This window comes from Onychostruthus taczanowskii, unplaced genomic scaffold (genome assembly GCF_017590055.1).
Source record: "Onychostruthus taczanowskii isolate IOZ18803 unplaced genomic scaffold, ASM1759005v1 scaffold17, whole genome shotgun sequence".
Classification (NCBI taxonomy): domain Eukaryota; kingdom Metazoa; phylum Chordata; class Aves; order Passeriformes; family Passeridae; genus Onychostruthus; species Onychostruthus taczanowskii.
The window spans coordinates 3,506,479-3,532,375 of record NW_024498906.1 but is presented as its reverse complement, the minus strand read 5'-3'; the positions used below and the strand labels follow the sequence as shown (position 1 = coordinate 3,532,375).

The 25,897-nt window shown below is 43.3% G+C and overlaps 2 protein-coding genes across 3 annotated transcripts in view; one reads left to right on the top strand and one right to left on the bottom strand.

Annotated features, from left to right (window-relative positions):
• Nucleotides 1-9,247, top strand: part of PCYT1B (phosphate cytidylyltransferase 1B, choline) — a 33,716-nt gene extending 24,469 nt beyond the window's left edge. The window contains exon 8 of one of the 2 annotated variants that reach the window (XM_041399921.1): nt 4,391-9,247. In XM_041399921.1, coding sequence (XP_041255855.1) covers nt 4,391-4,597 — 207 coding nt within the window. In that variant the 3' untranslated portion in view covers nt 4,598-9,247. Of the gene's footprint in view, nt 1-3,527; nt 3,840-4,390 lie in introns of those variants that run through there. The other variant, XM_041399922.1, reaches the window with a different exon arrangement.
• A 6,756-nt stretch (nt 9,248-16,003) lies between these two features.
• PDK3 (pyruvate dehydrogenase kinase 3) overlaps nt 16,004-25,897 on the bottom strand; it is a 50,236-nt gene continuing 40,342 nt past the window's right edge. The window contains exons 8-11 of the mRNA XM_041399718.1: nt 24,845-24,946; nt 24,131-24,241; nt 18,832-18,945; nt 16,004-17,721 (exon numbers count right to left, since the gene is read on the bottom strand). Of these exons, the coding sequence (XP_041255652.1) occupies nt 17,578-17,721; nt 18,832-18,945; nt 24,131-24,241; nt 24,845-24,946 (471 nt within the window). The 3' untranslated portion in view covers nt 16,004-17,577. The remainder of the gene's footprint in view (nt 17,722-18,831; nt 18,946-24,130; nt 24,242-24,844; nt 24,947-25,897) is intronic.

Genomic DNA, 25,897 nt, shown 5'->3' with positions numbered 1-25,897 from the left:
AGAGCCCCAAAAGAGTCCTGGCCCGCATCTGTCAGTTCTAATAGCTTGCCAAACCTCAAGAAGGTTTGTGTGCTTGTATGACTCTTCTTTGCTGCATTGAAACCAGTAACAAAGCTTAAATTGAATGTAGAGTTTGTCTGTGTTGGGATGAAAGCCCAGACCCTCCAGTGCATGCACCATCTCAGACACACTGCTCTGGGTGCAAACTCTGAGTGAAAAAGGCACCTTCTGTTGGAAGGAACTCAGCAGGTTTTGGTTTTTTTTGTAAACAAATAATGTAGGAAGAGTCACAAAGCTTTTGTGAATTAAGTAGCTCACATCAGTGCTGTGTCACAACTCAATGCTACCAAGTCATACAGTGCCTGCCTCTTACTGGAGTTCTCATCTTTGCACTGACGTGCCATGTTGATTACCAGTCAGTTGAGAAAAACCTGAAATTAGGCTTTGAAGGCTTCAGAACAGAGGCTGTCATCCTACAGTTACTTCTGTCCATGCAAAGGTGGTGATCACTAACCAATACAAGCCCCAGCCACATGAGCAGTGAGCTTCTATAACAGTTTGTTCATTGACACTGGCATGTTCCTGGGGAAGGGCAAGAAGGCAACTCTTCTGAAATGCCCAGGCTTACCTATATTGTCCACATCCACATGAAGCTTCCTCTGTGGGTTGTTGCCCATAGAGCTTGGTGTGTGTTCCCCGTGTGGGATGGTCCTTTGGCAATATGTGCTGGATAACTAAAGCTGATGCTAACAGAGTACATGAAATTCACAGGAGGTGAGATGAGTTTAGCTGTGCAGAGACAGGGAAAGAATTCAAAAGCATTGATCCTATTTCCTGGCTCTACCCACTCAACAGTGCATGCTAATGGAATTTTTAAAAACCTTTGCTGATAAAACATTTTACCAAATTTAATTAAAGAAAAGGTGCTCTGCCTATGTCTTTTAAAATTAGAAACTCTTGTTTCCTGGCTAAGTGTTTGACCACAGAGTAGGAAGTCTGGTGCAATCACAGGGACCTTTGCTAAGAGCAAGAGGAGTGAAATCTCTTCACAGTGTTGTAGGAAAAGCATCGGTGACAGCAAGCTGAGAGGTGGTGTAGCTTTTTTAAAATCAGTTTGAGCCTTGGCAACAGGAAAGACTTTTAAAAAAATGATAACTTACTATTAGTGTCAAAACTGTTATTAATGCTAATTCGCCTTATCACTGTTAGTTAGAAGTTGCTTTTAATGTTGACATTAAAAGTACAGGAATCATTATGGGCATGCTGGATTCCTAGATCAGTAATTTGCATGCCATTAATATGCTATTATTATTTCACAAATAATTATTATAATATACTTTATGCTAGCATCAATTTTCTAAAAGTAAGGGCTACGTAACCCACAGAAAAATGCCTGTTTGTGAAAGAGGTCAAAATGTCAGTTTTCAAATGTCCAGATGTCTGTAATTCACTGGCAGTTTCGCCCACCTGTGCAATCCCCTGTGCATATGTTTTCCTCAAGAGAGTCACAGAGAGGTCAGAAACAATGATTAGTGTGGCATGAAACTTCTCTGTGGTGTGAGACAGGACCACCACACAGTCTGGCACCCAGGGCCTAATGGCAGAGACACCACTCCAGGGTGCAGGTGTCCATTCCAGCTCCTCTCAGACATGTACAAGCAGGCACCTGCAACTGAGGTCAGTGGAGAGAAAGCACAGCTCACTCACAGGGCAGAGTTTCTGTGCCAGTCTCTCTCAGAAATGTCCCTTCAGATGAGGTGTCCCTTCAAGGAACTGGCTTCCCCCTGCTCAGCACACAGGGATACTTGGGGAAGGTTGCCTTCCAAACAGCTGACACACCTCAGACGTCATCAGGGGCTCAGGTAAGACAGGTTGCAGCTGGAATCTGGGGATGGTGTTTAGGCCACAGCACCTGTCTGCAGCCTGGACCTAAAATGGCCTTGGAACAATCAGCAGCTCAAAAGCAGACACCCAGCTGGCACTTGCTTTGTAAAGCAAAGGGGTATCAACATACAGACAGTAAAATTCTGAAACAGGGAAAATATTTTTTCCCAGTAACAAGTTTCCCAAAATCAAACCCTAAACTGGTTGAGTGTACCTGAACTTGCTTGAGTGAAGACTTGGAAATTATTTCCCTACCTCTGGTAAAGGACCACAGTGCATCCAGCCTTGTCTAACCCTCCAACACCCCAAGGAAGCCATTAACACTTGTTCTACTTCTTCAGCACCCAATGGCCCAAGGAGCTCCTTGCCTGCAAATGGCATGGCTTACTGACCCTGCTAGGGCACAGCTGGAGAGAAAGGTGTTCTGAGGCAGGTGAGTGACACCACCTCCTCCTCCTGCAGTGCTGTGGTTTCAGCCAGCAGCCTGGTGGTTCCAGCTCTAGAGCAGGAGGCAACATGGAGGGGCTGGGCACTTGCCCTGCTGCAGGTGTGAGTGCATCAGTTTGTTCCAGCAACAAACTTCACTGAAGGTCTAGGAAGCAGGTGTCCTACAGCCTGGCTGAGGGACTTAGCAGGAAGGTGAGATTCTCCTTTCCAAACCTGGCCTCTGTCACTAAGGCACAGTCAAGTCCTCCCTGCCACATGGGATGGTGCAGGCCAAGCCAGGCTGGAGCACTTGGATGTCCTCCAGCACTGCCACCACACACCAGCACAAAGCACCACTGTGCCACTGAGTTGTTAGAAGTGACAACAGGAGGAAGTCAAAGTATTTTGACTGGCCAGGAAAAATATATTTCATATCAAACATGTGCATTTTTTTGTTGGGGATTATCTTCAGTAAGAGGGTGAAACAAGCCAACAGAACCTTACATTTCTGTGATCTAACGAGAAATTTTGCACCCCTGCCACTGAATTGCAATCGGGCTCTGGGGTTTTGCCAACGCTGGTGACATCCTTGCAGCTCTCAGCTGCAGAAGTCCTCCCCCATCCAAATGCTTCTTGGCACATTTATCAGGAGCAACCACCATCTGCTAACTACCGAGAGTTTAGGAAGTCTTGACTAATTTGAACCTAGCAGTAGTGCAGGGGTAGGTTACACACTGTGGGTTTTATGCTCAAGAGCCTTGAGAAGCGTAGCTGCAGGCAGGAACTGTTCTGCCACTCTGTGCTGCGGTGAAATCCAGGCTCTAAAACTAAATCAATAAAGGCTAATGTGATGAAGATGTAAATTAGGAGAGGGAGCTCACAGAGGAACAACTAAGTTCAGTATTTGTGCTTGATTTTTAAGCCTTGGGATTTAGCAAACACCCAGAAACCTGAGGGGGAAACCAGCATCTGCCTCTCCACTGGCAGGGAATACTGAGTTTCAAAGAGGCGGAGAAAGAGCAAGATGAGCAGCCAGATACTGTGTCAGCACAGGGCAGAGTCACTGCAGACGGAAGGGAAATAGGAACAGGATGAAAAGTGGGCAACTGCAAGCTGGATCTCAGCTAAAACAGGCAAACCCTTACATTCTGCACAAGTATTTTCCTCTCAGACCTGAGTGGTAACTTAACTTTGTCGGGGCTGGATCTTCCTTTCAGCCGAGCATCGCCTGTGACTCAACCGCCAGTCCTGCAGCCAAGGCTGAGGCTTCTTACTCCCTATCCCCAGAAGGAGCAGCAGGGCACTCGGATTTGGCATTTTCCATGTGAAGCCTGCAGCAGCTGCACAGCACACACCATGTCTTCCGTAACCCAGCGTGACGCAAGGCCACATTGCTGCTAATGAGTAGAGGCACTTGCCTTAGTGTAGCAGATTGCTTGACTGCAGAGGTGTCTCTTCCACCCCACCAGCTCTGGCAGGCCTCCACTCAGCTTTACAAAGCAAAAGTGACAATAAAGTTCCAAGCAAAACATAGAGCCTGCAAGTGTTTTCTCTTTTCAATAGACGCCCAAATTCTGACATTCCCACTCTCAGTTTATGGGTTTGGGTCATGCCTGCTCCAGGCAGCTGGGGAAGCAGCTGCCAGTACTTGGCAGGCACCCGGCTGTCTCCCATATGAAGGGACAGAGGAATAAAGGCTAGGAAAGCCAGGAAGCTCAGGAGGAGAGATGTGGTCCTTCCAAGCATTCTAAAAGGAAAAGGCTCTGGGAACTAGGAATATTGGGTGTTCAGGCAGAAAAGTGACCATTGGAGACATGAGTGTGACCAATACATGCAAAAACCACAAAGGGCATCCCCTGTGTGTGGCTCAGGCCAGTACACACAGTGGCCTCACACTGGGGGTGGCCCAGCTGAGGTAAAAACTTGCATGCAAGTGAGCACAGCAGAGACAAACCAGCCGTGCTCCGGGGCTCGGCTCCCTGCTCCCTCCCTGGTGAGAGGCACCGTGTAACCTCTGCCTGCCCACAGCCTTCCCCTCTGTGCAGTACTCAAAGAGCATCTTTTCACTTTGCTTTTGCAGAAGCAGATGTTCCAGGAACGAAGCGGCCGAATGCTCCAGGCTTTTTCTCCCCGGCAGAGCCCAAACAGCAGTCCTACACGAGGCCGCTCTCCGTCCCGTTCTCCATCTCCACCTTGGGTCATCAATAAGACCTCCCCTCCCTCTTCTCCAAAAGCTGCCTCTGCCTCCCTCAGCAGCATGAGCGAGGGAGATGAGGATGAAAAATAAAATATATATTTTTTTAACCATGAGACAGAAGAACAAGCTATGAACTCAACCACTGGATGGGGAGAAGCGTGAGGAACACCAGGGGTATCTCTGACAGCAGGGATCGTGCTCTGGGAGATGTCAAAAATGAACTGGAGCACAGCAAGGGAGATCTCAGGAAGAGCTTATCCCATCCCCACTCCCTCACGCTGCTGGAGCCCAGCCAGCAGCACTTGCCAGGCACAGCTCCGGGGACTGACAGAAAACCACACCCCTGTGCAAGTTCCTGCCCCTGCCTTGCTGCTTTCCAGCTGCTGCTCCAGGCCAGGCCCGTGGGAGCTCTGCACCGAGGGGACTGGCAGGAGGAGCCCAGCTGGCTCCTGATCCAGACCCAGCACACAGGGAAGTGCTGGCTGCAGCCTGCAGAGAGAGAAGATACAGTTGTACCCTGCTGACCTTGAGCTCTTCTGGCACGTGAAGGAATGGCATTGCTGCAGCAAATATGTTGAGAAACTGGGAATAAAGTTGGGTTTTTTTTCTTTTTGAATAACATCTGCCCCAGAGCCCAGATCATGCACTGAAATGAAGAGCTCTCCAGACAAGTTGATGGAAATCCATTTAACACATTCAGTGCTGCTTGTTGACCAAGCCTCTGTGTGGGGTGTACGTAAGGAGTCGGGCTTTTTGCTTTATCAAATCACTCTCTGTGTTCCTAGTGCCTGAACAGCTGCCTAATCACTTCTGGTTTGCTCCCTGGCTTTGCACTTGGAAGGCAAGAAAGTAAATGAAAAGACAGCCAGAGCTGGAATGTGGTGGTATAGGAAATAACACAGTTTGAAGATGCTGATGGTTTTTACTGGTGAATTATAAAAATATCCCAAGGCCTTTGGATGTGGCCTCCTAGGAAAACCTGCTGCTCCCTGCTATGTATCAGCAAATGACAAACAGTGCTGTTGTCACGTGGTACTGCCAGTACAAACTTCTCATCAAACTCTAAACAAGATATGTTCACAGACACAAAGCCCCTGCAGAGCATCCCAAGGCTATTCCTCTACACTAATACAGAGAAAAAAAATTTAAAAAAAAACAAAGGAAACTTTTTGAACAGGATTAGGCACAACTATTTTCTTTCTCTGTCCATGACACACGTACAGCCTCAAGCAGAAACCCTGGTGAAGCTCTCCCCTCAATGCTGATCTTCCTAGTTAGCAAAGCCAGTCCTGCCTGACGTCTGGTTCCATGTTCAGTCCCTCAGCTGACACCTGCTGGGGCGGCTGCAGGATTCCTGAGCCCTGGGGCTGCTCTGCCCCACAGCTGCAGGTACCCCCAGCACTGTGGTGGGGCTGTGCCGCTGATGCCATTTGGCTCCCAGGCTTGCCTGCATAGCGCACAGGCACGTCTGAGCTCTCCAGCCCAGCAGCAGCTTTGGGGCCAGGCCAGCAGGTAAAGGCTGCCACTGTCCCCGTGTCACAGGCAGCCTGCTTGGCACGGCCTCAGGCAGCCCCAGCAGCACGCCTGTGCCACCACTGCCGGCAACTGCAAACCCAGCAGGACGTGCTGGCTGCCGTGGGCAGCACCAGTCAGCATTTGCTGGTTCCCTGCACAGGCAGCACAGGAAATGCTGGAGGAGGGAGGGCTTCACGTCTCTCATGGAAAAAAAACTGAGGGACTGAGATGCCTGAGGAAGTGAGGTGGTTGTGCTTGCTGGCAGCAGCACCCCCTGGCTGCTGTCCTTGCCTCCCTGGGTGACCTGGTTGGCAGGTAGACACCTTTCCAGATACTCTTCTGGGCAAGTAAGTTACAGACCTTGGTACGAGGCACCAAATTAGCCCCACACTCTGCTCACTTCCTACAGCTTTCACCCCTCCTCCACTACCAGGTAACTGATTTTCTTTGGCAACATTTTGCCAGACACTTCTCAGACCACCACAAGACCAAGTACACAGCATCTCATGCACTTTGTCCTCTGGAGTCAAGCTAGTTCCTTCACAGAGCTGCAAAAACAGGTGAGCAGGAAATAGGGAATGTGCAAAGGGACAGCCACAGATCTTTCAGCTGCCACCAGCTGTGTGCCTGATGGGATGATGCAATTAAGACCTTTCTCAGCCTTAGGCAACCTGTTACTGTAATTTCATACCTGGGATGCACTTGTTAGTTTTTCTGATCCTTTGCAAGTCTTAAGTCTTCCCATCACAAACCACTCCTCCACCACAGGAACTGTTTGCTTCTACTGGTGCTGTTGATAGATGAGCCATATCCAAATGCAATGGAGGTGGGCAAGGGTTTGTTGTTCTTGGCTTTTACCATTGTTTTTTGTTCATTTTACTCACTTACTGTTCAGCAGCCCTTGCTCGGTGGTTTAAATGGAGACAGCACTTGTACATGGGAACTAGAGAAAAACTCACCAGTGACCTGTTCTTAACAGAAGCTGTTTCTCAGGGTCACAGGTGGCTACCCAGCAAAAAAAGCCATATTCTCTACCAGGTGTCTCGTTTGCATTTAGGGTATCAGTAAGCTGAAGCCTTTGTCCTGCTGGTACATTCACGTGCTGTCTTCTGCAAACCAGAAGCTCATGGTGTCTGGACACATGGAAGGCAATTTTGCACTTCTGAGTCATGGTTGGGTTTTCCTTTTCACAAGTATTGCTATAATTTAGTCCTATCTATCAGCCAAGCTCCACATGAACAATAAAGTGTATGACAGACACAGCTGCCTCTCCCCTTCATTTTACAGCATCTTTGGACACGTGAACACAACCTGCAGAGGAAACCCCAGTGATGGCACAGTGCCTGTCATCCCCATCCTTGGTAGCCCGGGGCTTCACGCCCCCACAAAGCCACGAGAGCAGCTCTGCCAACATGCCCAAAAGGCTGCTGCTCTCTGCACTAACAGGATCACCTCTCCTTGCCTTTACCTTGCAGCCAGAAAAGTGTGGGTGAAGGTGAGGAAGTGCTTGTCCCAGCTGGAAAGGTGCATTAGACATCAGCAGTCTGATACCTTCTTTACCCTGCCCCAGCACAGTGGAATCAGGAAGCAATATTTTAATTCTTACTTCAAAGTGGAAGAAAGAAACGGTGCTTTTGCAGCCATTCTGATTCCACTGCTGAAAACCATCCCCAGCAACAACTCAGTTGCTCTCGTGGGTGCCAAGATGATGTATGGCTGTGCCTGATGGAAAACAGCAGCAGCAAACATGAGCCACAGGGACAAATCCTGACTCTGGCTTTTGGGCTTGACTCTTCCCTGAACCAAGTCAGTCTGGTGTCCAAATATTCCTGCTTTGCTCTTTCCCGTTTGTCCCTTCTGTAAGAAGTCAGTACCTGCAGAAGCTCTAAAGATTATTTATTCAACAATCCTGCCTCAGGCAGGGGAGAAGCTGAAACAGCAAATGGAAGCTCAGGACTTCCTAGCCAAGACATTTTTAATTACAGAATAAGCAAATTTCAAAGTCATTGAGCATAAGAGAAAAACTATTTAATGGCACAAAGTCCACACCAAAATGCTCCCAGATACTGCAAGGTCCCCTGTATCACCTGAGATTGGATTGGGGTCTGTTTTCAGCAGTGCCTTGGTACCACTTGGGAGATGCATAAGGAACATCCTTGGCAGTGAGCTTAGGTGTGCAGCCCAGCCCAGAGGGGACCTTTGTTTTGGTTGGTGGCAAATCCCTCAGGAACAAGGCAGTCCCTGAACCAACACCAGAGCTGTCAGCTCAGCAGGAAGGAAGGTTTGATGCTACAGTGAATTTGCTTGTAAAAGGGTACCAAACCATCATGGAAAGCCTCCTGTGTGACAGCACATAACTCCCTGACCTTCTCATAAAACAGAGCTGAAAGTGAGGCAGAAAATGGAGCCAGGACTTTTCCTCTTGCATGGAGACCCTTTCAAGTACCAAACCATCCTAAGAACTCCTCTTTTGATTGGATTTTGACAAGAGCTCCCTTTCCTCTCAAAACCCAGCGTGTGTTCCACAAGCACACACACACACGTGTTTTCTGTCCTTTTCTTTCCAAAGGGAAGGCCCTTTCCTAGTGTTAGGAAGGGCAGCATTAACATTTCTAATCCAAATGGAAATCAATGCCACTGCCTCATGGCTCTTCCTGAGGGGAGAAGAGACTGATACAGACTGAAATAAAAATAACTGAAAGCCTTTGGATGTGCACTTTCACTGTGCTAAGTGGGGAGTGTGGGACTGACTCCAATAAAAACTGAGGTGCTTCCCAGGACAAGCGCGTTTGCCAGAGCTCCCAGCGGAATGCAGCAGGCTCCCATGTTACAACAGTTCCTCAAATATGACACCTGACACCTGCCCCAGCAGTCATGGCCAGTTCAAACAGTTCTTTCACACCTGGTATCTCCATCTCCTTCTATATACTCTTCAATGGCATCAATCCCTGCTTCAACAAGGAATGGGGAACTGCAAGTTCTGAGCCAGGTGAGGCAGTTCTGCCTTTCACAAAAATACAATTTAATTTTTTTAATGATTAACAGGATTAACCAATACAAAAATGTTCCATTATCTCAATTATTCCTGTGCCTAAGCACATGACAGCAGGAACACTCAAAGGGAAAATCCTCCCTGGTGGCACCAACCAGGCTGCATGTGCACATCAAATCTCACACATATTCAGATTCTAGAAACAGAATAAATTCTTTGACAGAATAAATTATGTCCTCTTGGTGGCACCAACCAGGCTGCATGTGCACATCAAATCTCACACATACTCAAATTCTAGAAACAGCTTTGACAGAATAAATTATGTCCTCTGCAGCACATTTTGTGTTATTTTTTTAACCATATTCCTGTGATTCTCTAATCATATTTCTCTATAAGGACTGGTTTTCCATAAAATGAAGTGACTGTGAACTGCAAAGGCATCATCTGGGCAGTAAGAGCAGATAAATTCTAACCTGCTCTTTACAAGTGACCAGTTCTGATTACCAACAGGGGATGTTATTTTAATGTTCTACACACCATACTGGGCTCCAGCTTTTCTATTTCAAAACTAACACATTAACCAGTAGGCATCCAGTTACTTTGCTACTTGGCCATATTTAAGATAGTTTATGTCATCATCAGTTTAAAAGTTAGTGAGCTTCATTTTTACCAGTGTCCTGAGCTTGTACTTCTATGGTAAGTCACTAAAAGCCAAATGCCAAAACAAAATGGGAAACCATCCCTTGGGGGAAATTTTTGTTTGTTCCACTCATCCCCCCCCTTGGTTATCTAAAAGGCCTCTCACACATGAGTGAATTTATTCCAGAAAAGAACAAACCTGACATTTTAAATATTCATATTGTTCACATGCAAACAAAACTGCATAAAGCCATATCCCGTGTAAGAATTAACAAAAGCGTGTTTGCATTATTCTGCCCCCAGAATAGCTGGTCCAAATTAAATATAATTCACACAGCATCACAAATCTTGGGTGGCTTGTTTTAACTTCCTTTTTCCTCCTCAAGAGAACCTTTTCTTCAGATGACCCCGCAGCACAAACCTGGTACCACAGCCACAGAGAGAACATGAACTGTCAGAAAACCCACAAGCTCACAGTCTGTATCTTTTAAAGAAAGGGAAAAAAAATAATGCTATGAGGTCAAACACCTCTATTCTGACACCTTTAAATTTCCACTTTGGGAAGTCAAATCAATTTGTCATTAAGAATGTAGAGCTAAACCACACAGGAGCTAACTAAAACGCAGCCATGCAGTGAGTGGTGGTGGTACCATGCCATCAGCAGAACTGACTCCAGCCATTCTGACCTGAATGAAACTGCACCCACAGAGAACTACCCAAGGTATCTCCTTGCATGTTTTACTCAACTGTTTGAAGAAGAACCCCAAAGTTGAGATGCATTATGTATTTGAGCACTAACAGCAAGACAAAATGCATTTCAAAAGACCATAACAAAGCATAACTCCAGCCTCTTCTCCCATCACAAATGGCTATTTGTGAGATAGTTTGAGTGGCAGCCTTGTCCTTTACAAGATGCAGGAGCCAGCAGTTTTACACAGGCAGTTTTCAAGTGCTGCAGCACACTGACCACAGGCACCCATTCACTGAAGGGACACCCAGCTCTGAAAACCAGGAAGGAAGATTTGTTTCCCTGGGGGGAAAACAATAAACTGCCACACAGCTGTGACTCACACGTGGCACACACAGAGAGCCACCTTCCTTTACCTCAGTGCAAACCTGACCCTGCCTCGAGTGCTGGACCTCCACCACCCCAAGCACCCCATATCAAGCATTCCATGCCCACAAAGATTCATTAACCAAAGGGGGAAGAGCCAGCTGGATCAGGCACGGGAGGTGCTCAGGGGCAGCCATGCCCACCCACAGGCCCGAGCCTGCCAGAACAGCTCTCATGGCACAACCTGCAGCATCAGCTCCCACAGCCACAAGCACTTCAGTGAAACTCCTCTGAAAGCTTCCAAATACCAAAACAGTCAACATGTGACCTGGAAAATGGGAAGAAGCTTTCTTCTGAAAATAGTACTTTAAATCAGTGTATTGCAGGTACCTGCACGCAACCTGCAGCATCAGCTCCCACAGCCACAAGCACTTCAGTGAAACTCCTCTGAAAGCTTCCAAATACCAAAACAGTCAACATGTGACCTGGAAAATGGGAAGAACTGAAGCTTTCTTCTGAAAATAGTATTTTAAATAAGTGTATTGTAGGTACCTGAACATTTCTTAATTTCAGGACAAGAACCCAGAGTGGCAGATCAAAATGGAAAATTGTTTTACAATGTTCAAGTGCTGGCTCCAGCTGCGTACTGACAGAAGCAGTGATGTGCCTACTGCCTTTGGACTAGGACACACATGAGGGGAACAGCTTGGGCCAAAGAAATAAAAAAATTAAGCAAGTCTCTAGGATGTAGAAGGACTTTGGGACTGCTGTGGCACCATTTCTAAATGGCTGCTGCTCTTAGACAACACGCAGCAGGCATTATTTACTACACTCCATCTAACTCCCAGAGAAGACAGTACAAAAGCTTCAAGTAAAAACAGCCTCTGAGTTAGATTATTAATATAAACTGATCCGACATTTTAAAAAAGTTTATTTTTTCCTATCAAGCATGCCTGACATGTTTTGTATGTTTCACTTCATTTAAAAACTGTCTACTGCAAGGCTTCTTTCTACTGAAAACAACAAATTGAAGTACTAAGTCTACAGCCATCTAAAAAAAGCATGAATTGTATAACAAGAAACTGATCCCTTATTACAAATTGTTCTCCCACATATGCCTGTGTCCTAAAGCCATAAATCTTCATTATAACTGCTGCTGCAACTGTTTGCTTTATCTTCTACAGGCAGCAACTGTCAAATATGCAGTGCGTGCTGACACATTTTGCAATTTTGAGCTACTTAATTAACTACTCAGCTCCTGTGAATACCCTGTCATGGCAAATGGTAAGCAGTGAGAGAGCACAACACACAGATTTCTTCTCAGCTGAAGTTTTAAAATAAAATCTTAATCTGAAAGAAAATTATCTCAGTTCTAGCAAAATTCTGGCCATCTGGAGCCTCATTTATTACTTAATAAGAAAGCTAATGAGCCAAGCAAGACGGGTCCCCAAGCATTTTCCTGCTCCAGAACTGCTTGGTAACAAACTGGGCTTTTTACTTTCTTGAATAACTTATGAACACATATAAAACATCATGGAACGCTGAAGAAATTTCAAGGTAGAATATGTTTCTAATAATTATTTTGGCTGTTAAGAACAATATGAGAATTAGCTTTTGGGAGGTTTATATAGCAGAAAAAAAACCCAAATCCAAAAGCTGTTCATATGTTAAAATTCCTCTTGAGCTCCCAAGTGCAGCTGTCTGAGGGTGCTCCTCTGCAGGCATGTGAGAAACTGACCTTGGACTGCCAAATCACAAACAGGCCTCCATACTGTATGAAACCAAACCAGTGCCTTAAAAATGTCAACATGTAGTTTTTATGTAATTTTATTTGTCAACCACGGAAAGAAATAAGGAAAATGAGAGTATACACATGTCAAATACACAGGTAAAGACTAGAAACAAGAAAAGTATGAGAAGATTCAAAAATAAATTTAAAATATCACCAAGTAATCTTATGAAAAAATACCTTCTCACTCCTCCATTACAGCTGTAGTGGATTCAAACGATGCCACCTCAGAGGAAAGGCACCACAAGCCCACCTTCCCTCGTGGATGCCAGGTGCACACAGAGCAGCTCAGCAGGAAGAGCTGTCCTGTACCTGACCTGGGGGACAAGGGGACCTCATTTCCACCCACGTGACAAAGCCATCACACCCTGCCAGTGCAGGGCCAGCGCACCTTCCGCCTGCAGGTCCCTGAGGACAATCCCTGGCACTGCCTGGAACCTGCCTCTGCCTGATGTGAGCTGCAGAGGGCGTGGGTTTCAGAGCACTGTGTCCAACACCTCTTGGCAGTATTCAATTCAAAGGAAAAATTCAATAAAGCAATTAACACCAGAAGGGCAATGTCAGAATTATCATACACTCATCAATCCTTCTAGTACCACATGAAAACCCCTCCAGATTTCAGAAGCAAACAAGTTCACTATGCTGATTTCTGAGGACTTTTAAGGCAACATAATGCTTCAATTAAAGCACATGAACTTTAAATTTTCTTATTTATTTTTAATTAGAAAGCCACTTCAGTTACACAAATTTTCATTGTTTCAAATTAATATCAACAGCCTGAGTCCTGATCCTGAGAACATTCATTTTAAGTGGCATTCCTCTCATACACTGTTGACTTGTGCAAATATGTGCAAGACTAAGCCCTGAAGTCACTACACAATTTACAGCTATGTTCCTCATTTCTGAACAAACTCAACCTCTGAAGTCAGCCACACATTGTTCTGTCACGTGCCATCATATTCTCTTAACTTCAGCAAAAACACATTTACATATGTGAATCCATAGACAGGTGTGGATGGCAGGAAGAAGCAAGGAAGAGCTACCAGAAACCACGGCAACCTGGAAACAAACAAGGAAAGAGAACACTGTACAATGGGGCGTGGTTATCCTCAAGATAAACACTAACAATGAACACTGAGGCTGTTTTCTACAGAATTATTTTCATGAATCTTGACCACTTTTGCAGCACCTCACACATAAGGATCTAGAGGTACCCATTAATAAGGTGAGGAGGGAGGAAATCTCTTCCATGTCAATGAGGTCAAGATATCACCTTAAATACTATGTCTGGGTGGAGGTGAACAGGAAATTGTACTGAAGATCACTCTTGCTCACTTTTGGGAGAAAGTGAACAGCTGTTTCAAAGCAAATGCTACTGAGGACAAAGAAAAGAATGCTACCCGGTTGTAGCAGTGAATGTAGCTTTTCATGGCCAAAAAGTAGCCTGAGTTTTCCAAGAACACTATAATTAATATCCATACTCTTTAAGCATGTGCCAATGGACCTCCTTTAAACACTGCCCAAGAGGTAGCACAGACTGCAGCAGGACAAAGACTTTCTCTGTGCTCTCCTAGGTCATCATAGCCAATTACACAGCCAAAGTCTGCACCTGAGTTGCAAAAGAAGCATTTTGGTATCTTCTGAATTTTTCTCATCAAATGTGGACTCTGAAAGACTCCTTGTTACCTTGAAACAAAGCCTAGAAAAGCAGGGAGCTTATGTACATGATTTGGAGAGACTTCTATTAATATTAAACTAGGCAGAGGATTAATAAAATTACATTCAAGACACATACACCAGAAAAATGCACAATGGACAAAAAGTAAACTATTTGTTACACTATGACATACAGAAGCTGTTTGTAAATTCTCAGGAAGAATTAAGGAGCAAACATCTCTTGTTCATTTGTTAATCATAAACAGAACAGGTAAGGAACATTTTCACTGAAAACATTTTTTTTTGTATTTCTGTGTCCTGTAAGTCAAGACAAGCAGGTTGCAATGACATCAGCAGGCCATAACCCTGAAATTCATAAAAAGGAAATATACTTGTGCATCATCAGAAAGTTTGGAATTAACAGCCCTAAGATATTAAAACACAGAGATTTCAATCAAAGGTAGAAGTAACTGAAAAAAAAATCAGTATCTGTAGTTAAACCAGCCATATTAAAAACCCACCCATGCTCATTTTTCAGGCACAGCCATTGAAAAACCCTCTCCTAACTGAAGGTCTGCTGTTGCTGTTTCCTAGAACAGTTTTCAGACTAATACCCTATGCAGAAACATGGCATAAGGACAATGAGTGTGGAACAAATGATGGCACACCTGGGATTGCCACTAAAGCACAGGCTGCCCGGACAAGGTTGGAGAGAAGAAAAGTTCTCTCTGGTGTTCATTGTAGTGCCCCCACAAAGACCTTGGGGAATGGAAAGAAAATTAACTCCTTGTGCTCCAGCCTGCTGTTTTGAGGTGTTGGTACAGGCTCAGGCTTCTTGGAAATGGGTGTCATTTCAGGGGAGTTCAATTTTTAAGTACTGGAGCACTCCTGTCCTGCAAGCAGCCAGTTGGTTTTGTGGATCAAGAAGTGACATCACTAACACAGCACAATGTCCTCCACAGTAACTTCAGCTTTTGTTCACAGTTTCCATGGTTTATATCCCATGGCCTACATGCACTTCATGAAAACAAGTCCTTCCTTTGCTTTCTGTTTCCTCTCCTCATCAGATATAAGGAGACAGCCAAAAACAAGTACCAGGTCAGGATTTACTACTACAAAACGCAATTTCTAACAAAAGCTGAAACTCTACTTTCTTATGCAGACTACCTTATTCCTTGGAATGTTTTGGGTAATGTTCGATAAAGGACTGACCACACGCAACCGAGGAAACATTAGTTTCATCACAGGTTTCTACCTTGAAGCAAAATCTCCTCTGCAATTACTATAAAACATATGCAACTTGAAATGACTTAAAAAATGGTACGAAGTTACAGGTGGGGGCAGAAGATAACTGAGTAAATTTTAGTAGATGTAACTTGCAACCAGTGTTTCAGTCAAACCATTCCCCTGGTTTCACCACAGCTGTATTGCTGGAATAACAACCTGCCTTCTCCGCAGCAGCGCTGGGAAGCTGCTGCTCTGGAGGCCACACGTGCCACACCCTCTGGCCAGGCCAAACAAGTCCGGTTTGGGATCTGGGAACGGGAAGGAACCCCCAGCCCCTCCTCTCCCTGCCTCGGGCAGAGGGGGCTCTGAGGGGCTCTGAGGGCAGCACCGCCCAGCTGACAGCGGGGAGAGCCTTCAGCAGCTGCCCTGCTGCCACCTGATCCGCAGGGAAGGGCAGCAGCCCGTGGAGACAAGGAGACAAGGAGCCGGCGCTCCCACGGGCCTGACCCCAGTCCCTGTGTGCGGGAAGAGCCACGGGAGCCGGAGCCCTGTGAGCTCACCCACTGCTCACACACGTTCAGGAATCACTGCGCAGGCAAGGCAAGAACTTCCACTGCTCAGAAATGGGGCTCTATGGAGTTTATTGCTCAAAGCACTTTATAATCCTTCAGTGAGATGTGCTATGAAGTGCAAAGTACTATTGTAAAGTCAAGCTAAGATTCTTTTTTTTAAAATACCTAGGAATTTCTCAGCATTTCCCTAATAAATCAGTTTTTTATAAAAATAAATACTGGGAGGACAAAAGGGACAGTTCCCCCACAATTTTAGTAAACAAGTTTAATTTTTCCATGCTAAAATCTCTATTATTATCTTCCCAAAAAAATATCAAAACACCTAAGAGAAATTGAGGGTGCATCAGAGCTGCTTACAACTCATCTCCTTTATTGCCACAGCTAATGTATCACCAGAGCTTCTAAATTTCACAGGTTTTTATGAAAGGCCATAGTATCAGAAACAGCATTTGGCAAAGACTTTGTGAGGAACAGTTTTCTAATAGTCAGCAATGACCCTTACGATAAATTTAAGGGGAAAATACTTGCATTTTTATAATCTTTGATATTTTTAAACTTAAACCAGGTACTGGCCACATTTTGTCCCTCCCATTTCTACTGTATTTCCAGTTTCATGTACTTAGACCAATGACATGTTCCAAAAGCTGGTGTACAACATCTTTATATACACTACAAATTCAGGTTACCAGACTGTAGTCAGACATTGAATGTATAAATAACTTTGCAAACTATTTACAGGTTTTAAACTAATCAGGTTTCAGCAACCAACACTCTTAAGGCAAATTCATTTGTGTGACTGGCTGTCTGGCCTCTCAGCATTTCTCTCCCCTCCCCAATTCCCCTAAAATGGCAAGCAAATAGAAACTTGAATTACCCCCTGCCCCTGTATTGACAGAATTTCTTGTATGAAGAGATGATCTAACTACTTAGGAGCTTTCCTGAAAACAAGGAAAAATGCACAGAAATGCATTTCAGTGTCAAGAAAATCATTAAGTTGCATACCAAGAAGTGGAAGTCCTACTGTCTTATAACAACACGACTTTTGTATGCACATAACAAATGGCTTTGGGAATTTGGAGAAAGCATCAGTTTAAAGCTGCACAACCCTTTTTAGAACTATGAATTTATAAACTCACTAGAGATAAGATCTGAAGAGCTCAAAGGATTTTCTCTTGGGGGTGACACTGTGCAATACAAATGCTGCATGAAGCACACATTTAACTATGTTAGAATTTTTCTCTCACACCATATTGCTGTGCAAGATACCATTCACCACTTAGGGGCTCTGCACATCTTACCAATCCTTACATTGCAATAAGAATTGCAATAGTATCTTTTTGTTACAACACTGTGTTCCTAAGTGCCATCACAGTGCGAACGCTTTTGTCAACGCATGACTGAAGCAACCAAGCATATTCTGGTGAAGTACACAGGATTCACATACCAAACGTGCTCAGTGCCTTCCTTTAAGTCCCAATCATCACTTTGTTCTTAGTATTTTTCAATGCCCTGATTAGGTCTTTGTTTGGAAGTAATTAGCTACTGTGGTTTGAAGGATTTTGGAACAAAGCAGAGACTTTATACTGAATGCAGAGGTCATCTCCAACAGAGACAAAAGGTGGCAAATTATCGATTAGCTTTGTATTTAGAAGCATCCCTTGGTTCACTGCTAGGATTGCTCCAGTCATCTGCTTCAGGTGTGGTCTTGTAGTGCCGCCATGCTGACTTATTAAAAACAGGAAGTCTTTCAAATGATTCACTTGAAAGGGCCTAGGGGAAAACAAAAGCAATGGTTAGCTATCACTGGAGGTACAGAGCAAGGTGATACTCTGGGAGTTCTACAGTTACAGCTTCTGCACCCAACAAGTGTCACAGTTATCCCCGTGTTACATGTCAGAGCACTACTCTGAAAATACTTGAGCTGTGACTAGTAGCTCTAGTGATAATCAAAACCCCAGTCAAAGTTTAAAGAAAATAATAGCACTGAAAAATACTTCCCCCTTCTTTCCAGGGAGTGGTGTCCACACAGATGGCAAGAAAAAACATTTTTGGTCAGAAACATTTCAGTGAGATTTGTCACTGACATAAAGCAGACAGCTACTCTGGCACCTGCCCTCCCCAGTGCACTGGGGCTCTGCAGCACACTGACCCGTGGGGGCTGACCCAGCTCAGTGCCCTGGGCCACCTTTCCTCTGAGAAAGGCCAGACCCTTTTCCTCCCCACACACTTGCAGAGGATCAAACCCATCAGAAGCAGAGGAGTCCACAAGTCACTTGCTATATACAGCAGGACACAGTGACAGTGCAAAGCCAACAACCTACACAAGCTATACACTCTGTGCTTTTAAACTCCCTCATGGAATTCTACCAGTGTCAACCTTTAGCCCCTGAGTAGCCTGGGCTGTCCCAAAAATGACAACAGGATCAATACAGTCTATTGCATCAAGAACTGCATAAAAAAGACCATATTTACTAGTCAGGAGTTGGCCAATAGCCTTATCATTTCTATTGCGGCCAAAACTTAGAATCAAAAAGCATTAACCAAAATTATCTCTTATCACAGTTCTTGGAAGATTCACCACTTAAGACAGATTAGCATTAACCAAAATTATCTCTTATCACAGTTCTTGGAAGATTCACCACTTATGACAGATTAACAAAACAATCCAACACAGGGACTGAAAAAAAAATCAAAGCAAACTAACTAGTGTTAGTGCCAGATTAACATATATAATTTGGGGTTTAGGATTTTATGCAACTGATTTAGGTCAAAGTGTCAAAGATGGCAAAAAGAAATTTGAAAACAAGCTGAAGAGTGAAAAGAACCTGCTACAAACAACTTGCACTGCATTACTAGTTTATAAAAGGGTGATATTCATACCTTCAAATAAATAACAGCATCTGAACCCACGCCTTCCATTGAGTAGAGTTTAAGGTCACCTTGAAAGTACCTCGCATACAGACGAGAAATTGGCAATCCATAGCCAAACCCAGCCTGCAAAAACAAAAGAACAAAAGGAAAAACATTAAGTTAAAAAAATGCAACAGATCTCTGCATTAATTTAGAAATGAGAGGACACCTAAATATTAGATTTGTATCAAATCCTTTTTGAAGCTTTCCTTTCTCAGCTTATGCTCTAAATCCATATTCAGCCTTTGGAGCAAACTCCTTTTCTCCCGTGCGTTAGATTTTAGTACAAAAAGGGCTGAGTCCTTTGCTACAAGTCCCTTGTCCATTTGCACTTTCTCAGAGGCAGCATCCCAGACATGCTGCTGGCCACCAGCAAAGCAAACCAATGCCCTACACACCTTCCTCACTGTGAGGACCATTGCTGACCACTGTGTTCTTTCTTTGGAAAAAATCAGAGTTTTGACAGCATATTTTTTCTCCCCCAAGCTTGCAATCATTCTCTCAAATGTATCCACACTTAGGAGACTACAGAAGAAAGCCAGAGACAACTCTTGTCTACTTCACCTAGGTCACACTATTAAGGGACTGCTGATGCTACAGTGCCACAGAGATCAGCGGAGTCTTGCAGAGGAACACTCAGACTAACACAAGGCAAATGATCCGCTCTGTTTAACAAAAGATCAGCATTCCACAGCACTCAATCATCTCCTGAGGACTGAGACGCAATACAGTCCACACAATTTTCAAAGCATAATGGACTTGATGGGTACAAAGTTTAGATTTTAAATTGACAAAACTAATATTCATAACCATGCCTGCAACAAGATCAATCACAAGGCACCTCTTCCGACCCTCCCTTGTCAGAAAAGCTGTTAGAAAACCCCCCAAGTCTTTCTCACTGGAGCCAGGGAGTAAGATTTTGCCCAGCACATGACTCTTTCAGACGACTGGCTGTGTGCTGAGAACCACTGTGGTTGGTTATGCATCCAAATCCCACCTGAATTTTTCTGGACAATCCAGTGCAATAAAGGAACTATTCCAAACACACAAGCATTTGGGGAAAAAAACCCAAACATACACAAGGCAAGGTAGTATGGGTGGACTACGAGAAAAAACAGACACTTGACGCTTTCAGAAAACCAATAAATTCATTCCACAGTAATATTTCTACAAAAGCAACCTGACAAAGTGATAAACATGCCCTGAAATTTTATAAACAAGGTCTGAAATTATACAAAAAAGAGAATGCTAAGAAGAAGGATTTGCAACCATTACATACAGCTAATATGTGGTATCACTTCATAGGAAATCCCTTGAGGGAAAAGTGAACAATAAAGAACTTGTACTGAAGTGTCCATCACGAATTCTCTTGCTGTCATCTACTACAACATCTTTTGGCCGTTTTTGTCTTGTTTTTACAGAATTCTAAATTTAGTATTAAATTGGTTTAATTCTCTTGCTGTCATCTACTACAACATCTTTTGGCCGTTTTTACAGCATTCTAAATTTAGTATTAAATTGGTTGGCAGTTGCTCACTCAGTTCTTCTGAGCAAAATGATAAACAGAAATGCCAAATATGCTCTTTTCACACTGACTATAATAGCTATTACTGTCTATTAACAGAGTTAAAACAGTTGTTTAGCTGCACTTTTCCCAACATCATGTTTTAAATTTCTCAAAGAGAAATTTCGTCTCCCATTAGAGACATATGCATGACTTTCAAACACCTGGCCTTGAAACTTCAGAGATTTCTTTTTTAACCTCTAAAAAATTGATTTGGCTGTCTTAGAAAGAACTAAAAAAAAGTCAAAAGCTGACTTCCTTCTCTGGAGACTGGATAATAAATACATTACATAAATTACAAAGCACAGAGACCAAAAGGCAACTTGTGGACAGTCCATACCCCAAGGACCAGCTCAAGTAAAGGGCAGTATCAAACAATACTGAAAACACTTTCCTCACTCCAGAACTACCCCTCCTTAAAGCCAACTTCTGTTTGTCTCCTGTTCCTTTACGCTCTGTGCTAGCCCACATCATTATTTCATACAGCCCTCTTTCACACATGTCCTGTCAGCCTCTCTGTGCACTGCCTTTAGGGTGCTGTCCAAACCAGGCAACTTACAACAGCTACAGGGACAACAGACCCCAGATGAGTACCTTGTTAAATCCTGGCCTTGCAAAGGGTCTATTTCACAAAAGACAATTAACAAGAGGTGTTCATTACATAGATCTGTGCTTGACCTAGAGGACAGAACAGTCCCTGATGGCACATCTGCCTTGAGAAAGGAAAACTCCTTAGAGCAAATTTATCATTAAATGTTATGGTATGCATTAACCGAAAAGGAAATTGTTACATTTCTGTGTTACTAGCATCAACAGATTTAAATTAAAACTAATTTAAGCCATGTTTCTCTTACTATAAACAAATGCTGTCAGAAGGAGAACCATTAAATTCCCTAAGAAAACCTACTATCATTAAACATGACCATGTGTTTTAATCTGTACTCTATGTGCAGTGCAGATGAACCTAAAACCCACTAGAATCTGAATGCTGCCATGGTAACAAGGTTTCTCAACAGGATTTAAACAACATTTGCAATGACAGGGAGCAAAAATTTTCCCCAATCAACAGAAGGATACCTCTCTTCCACTGCCCAATTCCATGAATGCTTCATAAACTAGACAGGGGATCATATAACAACGGGGAAAAATGCTGGAATAGAAAAATATGTCTGTTTACACTTCACACCAGCTTAGCTTAAAACATTACCTAAGGCAAGGTAATGTTTTATATATACAATACACACTACCAACCTTCTGCTGCACTCAAATTTTTTAGTGGTTTGGTCTTTGGCACTAAAGAGACTCCCTCCATTATGGACATCAAAGAGGAGTTACGTAGAACCTTTCTGCTGAAGGATTTTTATTTCCAGACTGACATACAAAGCACTGCATAATTGTTTTTATAACTGGATCTGGGCCATAACACAACATGTCAGACCTCACTGCTAAGTCCTTGTTCCTGTTAGTGGCAAGATTTGGCACAGACTCACAGTTTATGACTTTTTTCTTTCTGCACACACATATAAATAACAGAGCTGAACAGCTTTTCTCAACTTTCAGTCTTGTGCAGGCATTGGTCAGACTCACAGGGCAAAAGCTGCCAGACTCACAAGAGAGGGGAATTCCTTTGTAGGTTTGACTACAGTGGCATAGACTGGGAAAGGAAAATAAAGCCTGAAAATGGGATACAGAAGACCAAATATAAATGCCACAGAATCAAAGTAAGCAGTTTTGAAGATGAGGAAGTAAATATAGCAACTCATTGCTAAAGATGCACTGAAAAAAGAAAAAAGAATAGTGTCAGTCCTAAGATGAACACATTTTACAATCAGAGCTACAAAGGAAGAGACAGTTTAATAGTGAATACAACTGGTAATCAAGGTATAAGTTTATCTTGAGAACGAGTTTCAGGAAATCCTTGTAGACTGATAGGGTAAATTGCTGATCAAAAGTGAGACAGAACAAAGGCAGATTATGCATCAAGAGAGAGTCTACCATTTGTGACAGAAAAAAGCTTGTATTTGAATTAAGGCCTGTTGCCTCTCACCACATTCAAGATGATTTTCTATGAAAAAGCAGAAGTCTGAAATATAAGAATGAGATGTGCTGTAGAGGTAGGAGCTGTAAAGGATCAGTACCAAGGCAATGCAGACACAGGACTGGGTTTAGCACCTCCCACAGTGCAAAGGGTAAAACCCAGTGCAATGCACTGCCATGCCACAATGGTACCCACTGTGGACCAAGGCAGCACCATAAAGACTTTCTGCTCATAAGCTAAGAGGAAACTTATTACCTCTGAGTCACTCTGAACTGATTTTACCCTCAGTTTACTGTTAAATATTTTATATCCAAAATAGTCACGTGGACAAGAGGGAACAGCCCCAAGCTATGCCAGGGATGTTCAGGTTGGACATCAGGAAGAATTTCTTCACTGAATCGTCAAGCATTGAAACTGGCTGGCCAGGGAAGTACTGGAGTCAGTCACCATCTCTGGAAGCATTCAGGAAACAATTGGCGTCAAGCATTGAAACTGGCTGGCCAGGGAAGTACTGGAGTCAGTCACAATCTCTGGAAGCATTCAGGAAACAACTGGACATGGCACTTGGTGGTGCTTGTTAATTCACACGGTGGTGCTTGTCAAAGGCTGGACTCAATCCTGGGAGCTCATTTCCATTCTTAACGCTCCTGTGATTCCATTCCCTGCCCCATTACTCATCTGAAGGTACTTGAAGGACAGAAGTATCCGTAGGGGAGATAAAAACCCAACTACATAGGAACCTGCTAGATGAGAATGCTCCTAAGCAGGGAAAGAAAGTTTCTTAGAGAATCAACTTCTCGACAGGCTTAGAGATAAAGGATTGCATCAGAAGCAACAGAGATGAGACGAGGCAAAATACAGTATCCCTATTAATCCACTTCCTGAAACCAGTCAAATGGAACAGTAGCTATACAATTTTTATCACAATGAGCCAATATGCAATTTAATAAAACAATTTAAAAATAGTATTTTAAGATTTTTTTTACATCATGCTTGCTAAAAGAATCTACTCATTCAACAATGAAATAATTTGCCTGCCTAAAAGAAACAAAGGGTAAGTATTTTTTACATGAAACGTGGCACTGATGCATCTCAGAAAGGAGTATCACATAAGGTTTTTCCAATTAAATAGGAATATACCAAATATGTTCATACTGCATGCAGGATCAGGAATGGTTTTTGAGGTGTTTTTACAGTCCACAACTTAGACAAAAATCATCTTCAATTCAAGACTTAGTACAAGCTTGTGCACTGCCAGAAGGTGCTTCGCAAGTGCTGAGCAGCATGGCCCAGCTTTTTAATCTGTTTATGATAGGAAACTTAGATTAAGAGTAATTTATACATCAAAGAGGAGCTCATTAGGTCATTCACCTGCTCTGTAATACTGCACTAATGATGCTGCCCATTAACCTGTGAAAATACTGTGCTTGTGCAGATTTTTTATGCATGTTTCCAAGAATGTAATGTTAAGACAAAGCAAAGTAATTTTCTATTCTGTAGACTAAGTGATGATAACAGAATTAATTTTCTTCTGTTCTACCTGGAAAGATTTGCTAATGATAAAGCATTTCCTCAATGGAAAACCTGATCCAGCAGATTGCAGTGAAGGGAAATATAAAATCAGAGTATTGCAAAGGGACATTTAAATACATATTGCAATTGCTTACCAAAGGCACAGCCCTTGAGGGCTCCAGACTGGGCCTGGGTGCTGTTGAGTACATGTAGTTAAACAATCTGTCTATTTTTCTTAGAGGTACACCTCCACCTTGGTCACTTATCTAAGGAATGAAAATTAAAGAGTTTTAAACATGAGGTTCTGAAAAAAACCCACAAATCAAGAAGCATTATCTAAATTACTTTAAAAATTAACTAAAGGAGCAGTTAGGGACTTTGGGGCTGTCTGGTTTGGAGAAAAGTGGGCTGGGAGTGACCTTGCCATGGTCTACAGCTTCCTGAGGAGGGGAACTGGGAGGGAGGAGGTGCTGATCTGATCTCCCTGGATCCAGTGATGGGACATGTGGGAACAGTTCAAAGCTGCAACATCAGTGGAGGTTCAGAGTGGACATCAGGAAGCATTTCTGTATGGGAGGGGCACTGAAAGAGCAGAACAGGTTTCCTGGAGAGATGACAATGGCCCAAGTCTGTCAGAGACCGAGAAGCATTTGGACACTGCCCCTAACAAACGTGCTTTGACACTGGTCAGCCCTGAGGTGGTCAGGCAGTTGGACAAGATGCTCCTTGTAGGTCCCTCCCAACCGAAAATATTCTGTTCTAATGAATATGAAACAGATGATACAGTAATTAATTTGCTTTTTCAAATTAAAAGTCTTTCTACTCTAAACCTAGCAGGTTTGCAATGTGTGTTGTTTTTAGACATTTACCTTAATAGATAGATCTTCTTTCCCCAAAGTGACTAAGGTTTTGATCGATGGATAGGCTTCTTTCTTACCTTCATGCAATTCCACTGTAGCTCTCATTGAATTCTGAGGATAAAAGAAAACACAGTCCCTTTGATTCTAACTTCAACATAAGATTTTTCTGACAAGATAGAACTTGAATTTATTTTGTAGCATCTACTCTTCCACTCCGTCTTACAGTTGTGTACAAGGTAGAAAAGTCTGTATTTAACACAAATTTAAGTGCCATGAAGTCAATTAATTGCTTGGTTAAATTTTTACTTTACAACTTGTTATACATAACTTGTACTTATTTGATACAGTCAGAGAAAAGAAAGCAAGACTAGCAAGACTTTTTTTTTGTCCTGTGTGAAATCAAGTAAATACATCCATAGAATGAGAACATCCTTGACCTCCATGATGTACCACACCAACTGTGACATTCCTCACAGAAAGCTAGCTTTGATTTTCTCAGTCTGGGTCACATATGAGTCATCATCTGCCAATCTGAGTTCATGTTAGCAAGAGTTTTCACTGCCAGTCTCAGTTCTTTACAGCTACAGCTTACTGGCTTCAGCCTGTTTTATGACTTGGACCAAAAACACACTCACATGTACCATACAAATTCTCATCTGCTCCAAAACTAATGTTACAAATGGCAAAATGGGAGAAGACTTAAATGAACAAAGCTGACAAATTTCAGAAAGCAAACCCCAAAAACCAGTACTTTGAAAAAGTTTCTCTCTGGCCAAATACAAGTTTTCCTCTCAATTTCTCGTGTTCAGCTGAACCACCTACAGGCCTCCTCTCTTCTTTCAAATGATATAACAGCTCTCACATGTTCCATTTGCACTCTTGTTCCAATTATTCAGAAAACACAAAACCAAAACAAAGCACATCATCTAACACTATTCAAAGATACAGGGCCTGTTTTCAGAATAAAGACACTGACCCTAACCTCAAATAGGTTAGGATCACTGATCCCAGTCCTCAAATATGCAATAAAGAACCAAGCTCATAAAAACTGCAAGGTTATGA